The 13,220-nt window shown below is 45.2% G+C and overlaps 1 protein-coding gene across 16 annotated transcripts in view; it reads right to left on the bottom strand.

The window, feature by feature from the left end:
* Positions 1-13,220, bottom strand: part of LOC138669913 (protein 4.1-like) — a 405,915-nt gene that overhangs the window by 259,276 nt on the left and 133,419 nt on the right. For all 16 annotated transcript variants that reach the window (XM_069756785.1, XM_069756784.1, XM_069756783.1 and 13 more), the window contains exon 4: positions 1,916-2,017. In XM_069756785.1, the coding sequence (XP_069612886.1) occupies positions 1,916-2,017 (102 nt within the window). The remainder of the gene's footprint in view (positions 1-1,915; positions 2,018-13,220) is intronic.

Here is a 13,220-nt window from a genome sequence, read left to right on the forward strand (position 1 = left end):
GGGGTAGGGTTAGGGTTAGGGGTAGGGTTAGGGGTAGGGGTAGGGTTAGGGGTAGGGTTAGGGGTAGGGTTAGGGATAGGGGTAGGGTTAGGGTTAGGGGTAGGGTTAGGGTATTTTCAGCCATTTTAGCCCTAAAAAGCTTCCTAGGAAACACACAGTAAAAAAAGGATAAAAAAACGCATCAAAAAACGCATCAAAAACGCATCAAAAAAGGACAAAAAAAGGACCTGCGTTTTCTGCCAAGAGCTGCAGTTTTTTAAAAAAAACTGTCCTGAAAAAAAAAGGATGGAAATCCTGAACGTGTGAACATACCCTTATAAAGTTTTTTGGTCTTGCCCATGTTGTAGAGGTTAGAGTCTGACTGATTAATTGACTCTGTGGACAGGAGTCTTTCATAAAGGTGACTATGTAAGACAGCTATCTTTAATGCAGGTGACAAGATGATTAGGAGCGTCTAACTGGTCTGTAGGAGCCAGAACTCTTAATGGTTGGTAGGGGATCAAATACTTATTTCTAACTGCAAAATGCACATAAATTTATATAAAATTTATACAATGTGATTTTCTGGATTTTATTTTTTATATTCTCTCAATGTTATAATTAACTTACCCTTAAAATTTTAGACTGTTCATGTCTTTGTCAGTGGGCAAACTTACAAAATCAGCATGGGATCAAATACTTTTTCCCCCCACTGTAATATATATATTTCATGCATTGGAATCGGAAGTGTATATACTATATGCTCAGTGAGTTCCCCAAATGCGGGCCTAGTTCTAGAAAGCCATGACCTCGTCCATAACTTGTCAGTCAATTGTGCAATTGTCCTAGCAGAATTGAGTCCCCTGACAAACTGGTGGCAGCAGTGGGATCTGCATGATATCGCCAGTATTTTCCTTAAAAAAAAAATATATGTGAGCAATGGGAATAGGGGAAAATGTATAATTGTATTAACAACTTGCTCTGTGATAGTAAACAGAGGGTGGTTAGAGTCAGAGTTAACAGTGGGATAACATTAGTTTGTATTGAGCCCTTTTCTTTTTAATACAAATGTATTAATGAGCTTATAGAAGGCAAACCGAAGAATTTCAGTAATTGCAGATGATACTATACTAAATTCTACAAGATCATCAACAGAGAAAAGGATAATTTAATATTACAGAAGGATTTATATAAGAGTTTAATGTAGATGAATGTTAGGTCATGCTTTACAATTGTGTACTAAATGGTAAAACTGCCCCTGAAAGACAGCAAACAACAAAAGACAGCAAACCAGAGCCAGGCATAAAATAATGGGGTGCATTAAAAGGTGTACAGATGTACATGCTCATGATATGAACATTATTTTTGCCTCTATATAAGTCACTTATAAGGCCACATTTAGAATACACAGTGCAGTTTTGGGTTCAGGGTATAGGAAAAACATGGCTAAACTAGAGCAGGGGCAGAGAAGTGCAACCATAGTTAAGGGAAAAGATGGACTGATACCACCATTTCAGTTTGGAAAAATGAAGGGTTAGGAGTTATTTTATTGCAATGTACAAATTCATGAACTGACAGTAAAGAAATAACATGTATGCTTACAACGATGACAAAAGGACATCCTCCATGCATGTTTAATAATCATCGCAAAAGGTTATTTTATGCTCAGCGAGCAGCGAGATGATAGAACTTTCTGCCACATGATGCTGCAATGCTGGAGGTGAGGAAGAATTTCATATACGGCAATTCCTTCCTCCGAGTTAACATGTTAGTTTTAAGATTGAAAGAAGATCAGTTAATCGAATTCAACCTATAATCTATGAAAGCATTGTTAAATCATTGGACAGGTTTAAACTGGTGATTATTATTTCCCCCATAAAGGCTCCTTAAAGCCAAGAATCCTGTATGTACAATCTAGTATTCATAACCGTCTTACCTTGTTAGGAGATTGCCATATGGCCAGGCAAAAATAATCTTCCTCAAGAATGTTCAAGTGACTACAAACTTTCTTAAAAAGATCCTGCCCTTTGGCATGTTTCTACAGGGAAAAAAGACAATAAGGTCATTTGGTGAATCTCAAGTAATGTACTTTTGTTAAAGATCTCTGTAGACAAATATCAACTGTTTGGAAGAAAGTCCATTGATATTTAGTAAAAACATTATGAATAAAATGAACTGTTAAAAAATAAAGTGATAACGTTACATCATGTGCAAGTGAAATGTAACCTTAGACAAGTGCATTAAAAGGGAACGTGTCATCTGATTCATGCTGCCCAAACCTCTGGAAGCACGACTCCAAGCTTGGCTGTACGATTGCTGCTAGGTATATTTTTTCTCAGAAAGGTTCCGTCGTTTCAGAGAGTAAAATTTTAAACAGTAGGGCATGAACAATAGCCAGCTCTTTAAAGTTTACATATTGTGCTTCTAGAGCCAACTGACAGGCCTCTCCTACCCTAAAAGGTCCCTGTAGTAGAGCTGGACTCGTCTGGACTTCTGGCCAGATCTTTAAAGGGAACCTGTCTCTCCCAAAATCGAGGGTAACCTAAGCCCACTGGCATCAGGGGCTTATCTACAGCATTCTGCAATGCTGTAGATAAGCACCCGATGTATCCTAAAAGATAAGAAAAAGAGGTTAAATTATACTCACCTGGGTGGGCGGTCCGATCCGGTGGGTGTTGCGGTCCGGTCCGGGGCCTCCCATCTTCATACAATGTTGTCCTTTTCTGGTCTTCAAGCTGTGGCTCCGGCGCAGGCGTACTTTGTCTGCCCTGTTGAGGGCAGAGTAAAGTACTGCAGTGCACAGGTGCCGGGAAAGGTCAGAGACACCCAGCGCCTGCGCACTGCAGTACTTTGCTCTGCCCTCAACAGGCCAGACAAAGTACGCCTGCGCCGGAGCAACAGCGTGAAGACCAGAAGAGGACGTCATCTGATGAAGATGGAAGGCCCAGACTGGACCGCGACAGCCATCGGAACGGACCGGGACCTCCCCTGGGTGAGTATAATCTAACCTTTTTTTCTTATCTTTTAGGATACATCGGGGGCTTATCTACAGCATTACAGCATGCTGTAGATAAGCCCCTGATGCTGGTGGGCTTAGCTCACCCTCGATTTTGGGGGTGACCGGTTCCCTTTAACCCCTTCCCGACCCATGACGCCACGTAGGCGACATGAAAGTCGGTGCCAATCCGACCCATGACGCCTATGTGGCATCATGGAAAGATCGCGTCCCTGCAGATCGGGTGAAAGGGTTAACTCCCATTTCACCCGATCTGCAGGGACAGGGGGAGTGGTAGTTTAGCCCAGGGGGGGTGGCTTCACCCCCTCGTGGCTACGATCGCTCTGATTGGCAGTTTCACTTTCAACAGCCAATCAGAGCGATTTGTAATATTTCACCCATTATAACGGGTGAAATATTACAATCCAGCCATGGCCGATGCTGCAATATCATCGGCCATGGCTGGAAATACTAGTGTGCCCCCACCCCACCCCACCGATCGCCCCCCCAGCCCCCCGATCTGGCCGGTACACTGCTCCGGCTCCCTTCCCTACAGTGCTCCGCTCCCCCCCGTGCTCTTGTCCGCTCACCCCCGTGCTCCAATCACCCCCCCGTGCTCAAATCACCCCCCCTGCACTCCGATCCACCCCCCCCGTGCTCCGTTCCAGCCCCCCCGTGCTCCGTTCCAGCCCCCCCGTGCTCCGTTCCACGCCTGCCGCGCTCCGATTCCCCCCCCCGTGCTCCGATCCCCCCCGTGGTCCCCCCCCACCCCATCATACTTACCGATCCTGCCGGGGTCCCGTCCGTCTTCTCCCTGGGCGCCGCCATCTTCCAAAATGGCGCGCGCATGCGCAGTGCGCCCCCGAATCTGCCGGCCGGCAGATTCGTTCCAAAGTGCATTTTGATCACTGAGATATAATCTATCTCAGTGATCAAAATAAAAAAAATAATAAATGACCCCCCCCCCTTTGTCACCCCCATAGGTAGGGACAATAAAAAAATAAAGAAATTTTTTTTTTCCACTAATGTTAGAATAGGGTTAGGGGTAGGGTTAGGGTTAGGGGTAGGGTTAGGGGTAGGGCTAGGGTTTCGGTATGTGCACACGTATTCTGGTCCTCTGCGGATTTTTCCGCTGCGGATTTGATAAATCCGCAGTGCTAAACCGCTGCGGATTTATGGCGGATTTACCGCGGTTTTTCTGCACATTTCACTGCGGTTTTACAATTGCGATTTTCTATTGGAGCAGTTGTAAAACCGCTGCGGAATCCGCACAAAGAAGTGACATGCTGCGGAATGTAAACCGCTGCGTTTCCGTGCAGTTTTTCCGCAGCATGTGTGCAGCGATTTTTATTTCCCGTAGGTTTACATTGAACTGTAAGCTCATGGGAAACTGCTGCTTTTCCGCAGCATGTGCACATACCTTTAGAATTAGGCCATGTGCACACGGTGCGGATTTGGCTGCGGATTGGCCGCTGCGGATTCGCAGCAGTGTTCCATCAGGTGTACAGTACCATGTAAACATATGAAAAACCAAATCCGCTGTGCCCATGGTGCGGAAAATACCGCGCGGAAACGCTGCGTTGTATTTTCCGCAGCATGTCAATTCTTTGTGCGGATTCCGCAGCGTTTTACACCTGTTCCTCAATAGGAATCCGCAGGTGAAATCCGCACAAAAAACACTGGAAATCCGCGGAAAATCCGCAGGTAAAACGCAGTGCCTTTTACCCGCGGATTTTTCAAAAATGGTGCGGAAATATCTCACACGAATCCGCAACGTGGGCACATAGCCTTAGGGTTAGGGTTGGAATTAGGGTTGTGATTAGGGTTGTGATTAGGGTTATGGCTACAGTTGGGATTAGGGTTAGGGGTGTGTTGGGGCTAGTGTTGGAGGTAGAATTGAGGGGTTACCACTGTTTAGGCACATCAGGGGTCTCCAAACGCAACATGGCGCCACCATTGATTCCAGCCAATCTCGTATTCAAAAAGTCAAATGGTGCTCCCTCACTTCCGAGCCCTGACGTGTGCCCAAACAGTGGTTTACCCCCACATATGGGGTACCAGCATACTCAGGATAAACTGCGCAACAATTACTGGGGTCCAATTTCTCCTGTTACCCTTGTGAATCTAAAAAAATGCTTGCTAAAACAAAATTTTTGAGGAAAGAAAAATGATTTTTTATTTTCACGGCTCTGCATTATAAACTTATATGAAGCACTTGGGGGTTCAAAGTGCTCACCACACATCTAGATAAGTTCCTTTGGGGGTCTAGTTTCCAAAATGGGGTCACTTGTGGGGGGTTTCTACTGTTAAGCCACATCAGGGGCTCTGCAAACGCAACGTGACGCCCACAGAGCATTCCATCAAAGTCTGCATTTCAAAACGTCACTACTTCCCTTCTGAGCCCCGACGTGTGCCCAAACAGTGGTTTACCCCCACACATGGGGTATCAGCGTACTCAGGAGAAACTGGACAACAACTTTTGGGGTCAAATTTCTCCTGTTACCCTTGGGAAAATAAAAAATTGCAGGCTAAAAGATCATTTTTGAGAAAATAATTTTTTATTTTTATTTTCATGGCTCTGCGTTATAAACTTCTGTGAAGCACATGGGGGTTCAAAGTCCTCACCACACATCTAGATTAGTTCCTTTGGGGGTCTAGTTTCCAAAATGGGGTCATTTCTGGGGGATCTCCAATGTTTAGGCACAGAGGGTCTCTCCAAACGTGACATGGTGTCCGCTAATGATTGGAGCTAATTTTCCATTTAAAAAGCCAAATGGCGTGCCATCCCTTCCGAGCCCTGCCGTGCGCCCAAACAGTGGTTTACCCCCACATATGGGGTATCAGCCTACTCAGGACAAACTGGACAACAATATTTGGGGTCCAATTTCTCCTATTATCCTTGGCAAAATAGGAAATTCCAGGCTAAAAGATCATTTTTGAGGAAATAATTTTTTATTTTTATTTTCATGGCTCTGCGTTATAAACTTCTGTGAAGCACCTGGGGGTTTAAAGTGCTCAATATGCATTTAGATAAGTTCCTTGGGGGGGTCTAGTTTCCAAAATGGGGTCACTTGTGGGGGAGCTCCAATGTTTAGGCACACAGGGGCTCTCCAAACGCGACATGGTGTCCGCTAACAATTGGAGCTAATTTTCCATTCAAAAAGTCAAATGGCGCGCCTTCCCTTCCGAGCCCTGCCGAGTGCCCAAACAGTGGCTTACCCCCACATATGAGGTATCGGCGTACTCGGGAGAAATTGCCCAACAAATTTTATGATCCATTTTATCCTACTGCCCATGTGAAAATGAAAAAATTGAGGCAAAAAGAATTTTTTTGTGAAAAAAAAGTACTTTTTCATTTTTACATATCAATTTGTGAAGCACCTGAGGGTTTAAAGTGCTCACTAGGCATCTAAATAAGTTCCTTGGGGGGTCTAGTTTCCAAAATGGGGTCACTTGTGGGGGAGCGCCAATGTTTAGGCACACAGGAGCTATCCAAACGCGACATGGTGTCCGCTAACGATGGAAATAATTTTTCATTCAAAAAGTCAAATGGCGCTCCTTCCCTTCCGAGCCTTACCATGTGCCCAAACAGTGGTTTACCCCCACATGTGAGGTATTGGTGTACTCAGGAGAAATTGCCCAACACATTTTAGGATCCATTTTATCCTGTTGCCCATGTGAAAATGAAAAAATTGAGGCTAAAAAAATTTTTTTGTGAAAAAAAAGTACTTTTTCATTTTTACGGATCAATTTGTGAAGCACCTGGGGGTTCAAAGTGCTCACTATGCATCTAGATAAGTTCCTTGGGGCGTCTTGTTTCCAAAATGGGGTCACTTGTGGGGGAGCTCCAATTTTTAGGCACACGGGGGCTCTCCAAACGTGACATGGTGTCCGCTAAAGAGTGGAGCCAATTTTTGATTCAAAAAGTCAAATGGCGCTCCTTCCCTTCCAAGCCCTGCCGTGTGCCCAAACAGTGGTTTACCCCCACATATGAGGTATCAGCGTACTCAGGACAAATTGGACAACAACTTTCATGGTTCAGTTTCTCCTTTTACCATTGGGAAAATAAAAAAATTGTTGCTAAAAGATAATTTTTGTGACTAAAAAGTTAAATGTTCATTTTTTCCTTCCATGTTGCTTCTGCTGTTGTGAAGCACCTGAAGGGTTAATAAACTTCTTGAATGTGGTTTTGAGTACCTTGAGGGGTGCAGTTTTTAGAATGGTGTCACTTTTGGGTATTTTCAGCCATATAGACCCCTCAAACTGACTTCAAATGTGAGGTGGTCCCTAAAAAAAATGGTTTTGTAAATTTCGTTGTAAAAATGACAAATCGCTGGTCAAATTTTAACCCTTATAACTTCCTAACAAAAAAAAATTTTGTTTCCAAAATTGTGCTGATGTAAAGTAGACATGTGGGAAATGTTATTTATTAACTATTTTGTGTCACATATCTCTCTGGTTTAACAGAATAAAAATTCAAAATGTGAAAATTGCGAAATTTTCAAAATTTTCACCAAATTTCCGTTTTTATCACAAATAAACGCAGAATTTATTGACCTAAATTTACCACTATCATGAAGCCCAATATGTCACGAAAAAACAATCTCAGAACCACTAGGATCCGTTGAAGCGTTCCTGAGATATTACCTCATAAAGGGACACTGGTCAGAATTGCAAAAAACGGCAAGGTCTTTAAGGTCAAAATAGGCTGGGTCATGAAGGGGTTAAAGATGATCTCCTCTGAAATTGCAAAGAATTTCAGGGAAATAAAAGAAACCTGGTGGCAATTGTGCGGTCAGTCTTTAATTCGTACTACCTGCGGTTTTGGACATTTGGACAGCTTGGGTGACAGGTTACCTTTAAGACTGCTCAGTTTTTAGCTATTTTTATTTCTATTTTCTAGCAGCCATGTATCCATGAAACTACATGAAAGCCCCATTTTATTTCTTTTTAATAGTAATATTAAATATATGCTCTAACACAGGGGTGGGGAACCTCCGGCCCGTGGGCCGCATGTGGCTTTTCATGCGGCCCGCGGGAAGGTCCCCGAAGTGCATAATGTCCGCGCAGCAGCCACATTCTACCGGCTGCTGGCCCTTTAACTCCAAGTGCACAGCACACAGCATTCATCACAGAACACTGCCTGCCCAAGAATGATGTCATCGGGGTGGGCGGGATTAGCTCTCCCATCCTCCTGTCCCAGAAGAGGAGCTGCTGCCTGCCACGAGTCCAGAGCAATCTCTGTGCTGGCACCTTTGTGTCTGTAGGTGATCTGTGTCCCTCAGCTATGTGCCCTCTGATCTCTGTGCCCCCCAATATGATCTCTTTGCTCTCCCAACTATAAGCCCCCTGTGATCTCTGTGCCTCCCAGCTATGTGCCCCCATGTCATCTGTGCCTTTCCTGTGATCCCTGTGCCCCTCAGCTTTTGTGCCCCCTGTAATCTGTGCCGCAATATGATCTTTGCTCCCCCAACTATACACCCCCTTTGATCTCTGTGCCTCCCAGCTATGTGCCACATGTCATCTGTGCCTCTCCTGTGATCCCTGTGCTCCCAGCTATATACCCCGTGATTTGTGCCCCCGCTATGTGCCCCAATATCATCTCTTTGCTCCCCCAACTTTAAACCCGTGATCTGTTCCTCCCAGCTATGTGCCCCCATGTCAACTCTGTGCCCCTCCTGTGATCCGTGCCCCCAGCTATGTGCCCCAATATGATCTATTTGCTCCAACTATAAGCCTCCTGTGATCTATGCCTCCCAGCTATGTGCCCCTGTGTCATCTGTGCCCCTCCGGTGATCCCTGTGCCCAGTGTGATCGGTGCCCCAATATGATCTCTTTGCTCTCCCAACTATAAGCCCCCTGTGATCTATGTGCCTCCCAACTATGTGCCCCCATGTCATCTGTGCCCCTCCTGTGATCTGTGCCCCCTCCCCCGCATTGTGCTCCAATATGACATCTTTGCTCCCTCCGTGGTCTCCGTACCTCCCAGTTGTGCCCCCATGTCATCCCTGATCCCCCTGTGATCTCTCTGCCCCTCCAGCTATATACCCTCTGTGATCTGTGCCCTCCAGCTATATGCCCTGTGATCTGTGCCCCCAGCTATACACCCGGTGATCTGTGCCCCCCAGCTATATGCCCGTGATCTGTGCCCCTCAGCTATGTACCCCCTGTGATTTGTGCCCTCCAGCTATAAGCCCCATGTGATCTATGTGCCTCCCAACTATGTGCCCCCATGTCATGTGTACCCCCCCGCTTTGTGCTTTAATATGACATTTTTGCTCCCCACGCAGTCTCCGTACCTCAAAGTTATGTGTCCCCATGTCATCCCTGTTTCCCGTGATCTGTGCCCCTCCAGCTATATGCCCCTTTGTGATCTGGGCCCCCAGCTATGTACCCCCTGTGATCTGTGCCCCCCAGCTATATGCCCGTGATCTGTGCCCCTCAGCTATGTACCCACGTGATTTGTGCCCCCCAGCTATATGCCCGTGATCTCTGTGCCTCCCAGCTATGTGCTTCCATGTCATCTGTGCCCCTCAGCTATGTTCCCCCTGTAGTCTGTGCCCCAATAGGATCTCTTTGATCCCCCAACTATAAGCCCCGTGATCTGTGCCTCACAGCTATGTGCCTCCATGTCATCTGTGCCCTTCTTGTAATCCCGGTGCCCCCAAGCTATGTGTCTCCCAGTGATCTGTTCTCCCTGTGATCTCTCTGCCCTATGATTTGTGCCCTCCAGCTATTTGCCCCCTATGATCTCTGTTCCCCTGTGATCTCTGCCCCCGAAGCTATATGCCCCGTGATCTGTGCCCCCCAGCTATGCGCCCCCTATAATCTATTCCCCCTGTAACTTTTGCCCTCCACCTCTTGCCCCCTGTGATCGGTGCCCCCAGCTATGTGCCTCCCTGTCATCTGTGCCCTTCTTGTAATCTCGGTGCCCCCAAGCTATGTGCCCCCTGTGATTTCTGTGCCTCCCAGTGATCTGTTCCCCCTGTGATCTCTCTGCCCTGTGATTTGTGCCCTTCAGCTATTTGCCCCCTATGATCTGTTCCCCTGTGATCTCTGCCCCCCGAAGCTATATGCCCCGTGATCTGTGCCCCCAGCTATGCTCCCCCTATAATCTATTCCCCCTGTGATTTTTGCCCTCCACCTATTGCCCCCTGTGATCGGTGCCCCCAGCTATGTGCATCCCTCTGATCTCTGTGGCTGCCAGCTTTGTGCCCCCTGTGATCGCTGTGCCCCCGTGATGTACCCCCGTGATATTTGTGCTCCCATGTGATCTGTGTCCCCTATGATCTGTCCCCTCCTGCTATGTGCCTCTCCGTGATCTGTGCCCCCCCAGGTATATGCCCTCCTCTCCGTGATCTTTGTGCCCCATGTGATCTTCATGCCACCCCTGGAAAAGCAGCTGCGAGAAGCAACATGATCACCATCACCTAACATCACAGCTCCACGAAAGAGAAAAATCTCCAGCCGTCATATTAAGAATGAGTTACCGAAATTAATTGTTTGACTAGATATACCGGGGTAATTTTCAAGGTGATCATTTTTATCAGATGATGGTAGAAATTTTCAAATGGCCCTTGGCTGGAAAAAGGATCCCCACCCCTGCTCTAACACATGCATCCCTCAGTGAATGCAGAATCTTCTATGTAAAAATAACAAAAAAGATAAAGACACGATACATTGATATACACATTCAACCTCAGAAATATCCAAAGGCTATTATGATACCAAGAAAAATAGACAAATGTCACTCGCCCATTGGATTCCCTTTTTTGCACATATCAATGCATAGTGTTCTTTTCAGTAGACAAATCAGCATTTTCTGTAGTGAGAACAAAAAAGAAAACGTACACTTTGCTCCCCGATACTGAAAGGAAGCACCTGCCTTCTCCATCTGCCTGACGGGTAGCAGCTGGATTGCCAGGGGATATTAGGGACTAAATAGCTTGCATTTTTATTTAACCTCTCTCATTTTCTTCCTCTCGCAGACAGATTATTTGAGGCAGTCGGAATATTGAGTAGTTAAAAGTCACAAAACCCCAGCAAGACAAAGGAACAAAAAAAAAATTAAGAACAGGACAGTTTGATGTGAAAAAAATTATACATATATAAAGGCAAAATAAATAGATTAGTAAATAGATGGACAGCTGTTGCCTGACTTAAAGGGATTTGCAGCCTGGGCAAGCCAGGAGAAAACAAATCATTTGGACATCAGAAATGTTTAGACATTAGATTTATCAGGCCAGGATACAGTACCTAGCTCGTCCAGAAGGATGGATGGAGAGCAATTTCATTTTCAAGCGGTAATTGCACTGTCGGAAGGAGATGTAAATGTGAGGGGGTGATAAGCACATCATTGTCATAAGGAATATACAGGAGTCTTTGGTGGACAAAAGTACAGAAGGTCATAGAAATCACAAGTATAAACTCTGCAGGGAATATTTATTTACTGGTGTCTATCCTGCAGGAAACCGATAACAGAGACAGAAAAAAAATAAAAAATATAAAAATACTGCACTTTGGATTTTATCCTGCGCTCAACCACCCACTGTCTTGCTGGAGTCCATGTATGTTCTATGTTGCAGGGACCTTTTGATGCAGCTGCAATAATGCTCCTTTATTCCGAAATCTAGATGGAGTAGGACAAGTCCTCTACACACGGTTTAGAAAAAAAAATATTGGCCAGCCATTAATGCCTTAATGCATAATGACCTAGGTACATCATTATTGGGGTGCCTATGCGCGGAGAGGACTCTGGAGCCGAGCTCTCTCCACATCGAATCTGATGCCGGCATCTGTGTGCAACAGCAGTGGCCATAGCGGAGTTCATACTGCTGCTATAAGGCAAGCGTAGGACCTGGTATAAGAGAGATGCCGTAAAGTGGCTACCAGGTACACATAAAATTGGCCATTTTTATGCGCTAAACGCTCTCATTTTTCATATTTCTAGTGCAGTAATGCAGTTCAAATTTCGTATTTCAAGTTTGTATGTTCTAGCGCTGCAGTGTGCTGCCTTATTTATTTAACTATATACGAGTTGGCGACTCTAGGTTCAGCACCTGTTCACACTTAGTCTATGTTTGGATGTGCAGGTCAGGTTTTTGAAACATATTGCTGCTATTAACCTGTCAATTACGGACAGCAGTGTTTAACTGGAATGCTCACATGCACTGGCTCCCAAAGGCCCTCAACACGATCACCAGGCACCGATAAGTTACCGGAACACCCCTTTACAGACCCTCATCGATGCAATCTCGGTACTTTTCGAGACTTTCACTATCTTTCACTATATAGTGTAATACTCGATACAATTACTTATATTACATACAACTGCAAGCTCAAGTAAAAGTTCATGGAGATTAAAAATAAAAAAATTAAGTAAAAATGTAAAATTAATTAACCCATACAATAAGACGTTAAGGGGGGGGGGGAGCTTTAAATATAGCAGAATTGCAGTTTTTCGGTCACTACTGCTCTCTAGAGAATGAAATAAAAGGCTATCAAATTGTAGTATGTACACCAAATTGCTGTCAAAGAAGTCAGCTCCTCACACAAAAAAACAATAGGGGCAGCACGGTGGCTCAGTGGTTAGCACAGCAGCCTTGCAGCGCTGGAGTCCTGGGTTCAATTCCCACCAAGGACAACGTCTGCAAGGAGTTTGTATGTTCTCACCGTGTTTGCTTGGGTTTCATCCGGGTACTCTGGTTTCCTCCCACACTCCAAAGACATACTGATAGGGAATGTAGATTGTGAGCCCCATCGGGGACCGTGATGATAATGTGTGCAAACTGTAAAGCGCTGCGGAATATGTTAGCGCTATATAAAAAAAGATTATTATTTATTATTATTATCCCTCGTATTGCTCAATATAATAAAAATATGTTATGGGTATCAAAAATGTATATATTTTTTCATCATCTAAAAGGTAATCTCACCAGGATTTTGCTACCCAATCTGAGAGCAGCATAGCAGGACCCATATTCCAGCCATGTACCACTTACTGGGCTGCTTGCTGCAGACAGACAAAAACCACTGTTTGTCTGCCTCTATTCTGTGAATACTGAGCTCACTAATTGCCAGCTATCTGCCCATGTACAGTGTACACAAAAAGGTGTCAGTCAGTGGTGGAGGTGGGGTTATACAGAGCTCAGCCTTCACAGAACTGCTAGGTCTGCAGCAGATAAAACAGGGATTTTATTAAAACTGCAACAAGCAGCTCAGTAAAGGTACCGTTACATTTAGCGAC

Source organism: Ranitomeya imitator, chromosome 3 (genome assembly GCF_032444005.1).
Source record: "Ranitomeya imitator isolate aRanImi1 chromosome 3, aRanImi1.pri, whole genome shotgun sequence".
Taxonomy (NCBI): domain Eukaryota; kingdom Metazoa; phylum Chordata; class Amphibia; order Anura; family Dendrobatidae; genus Ranitomeya; species Ranitomeya imitator.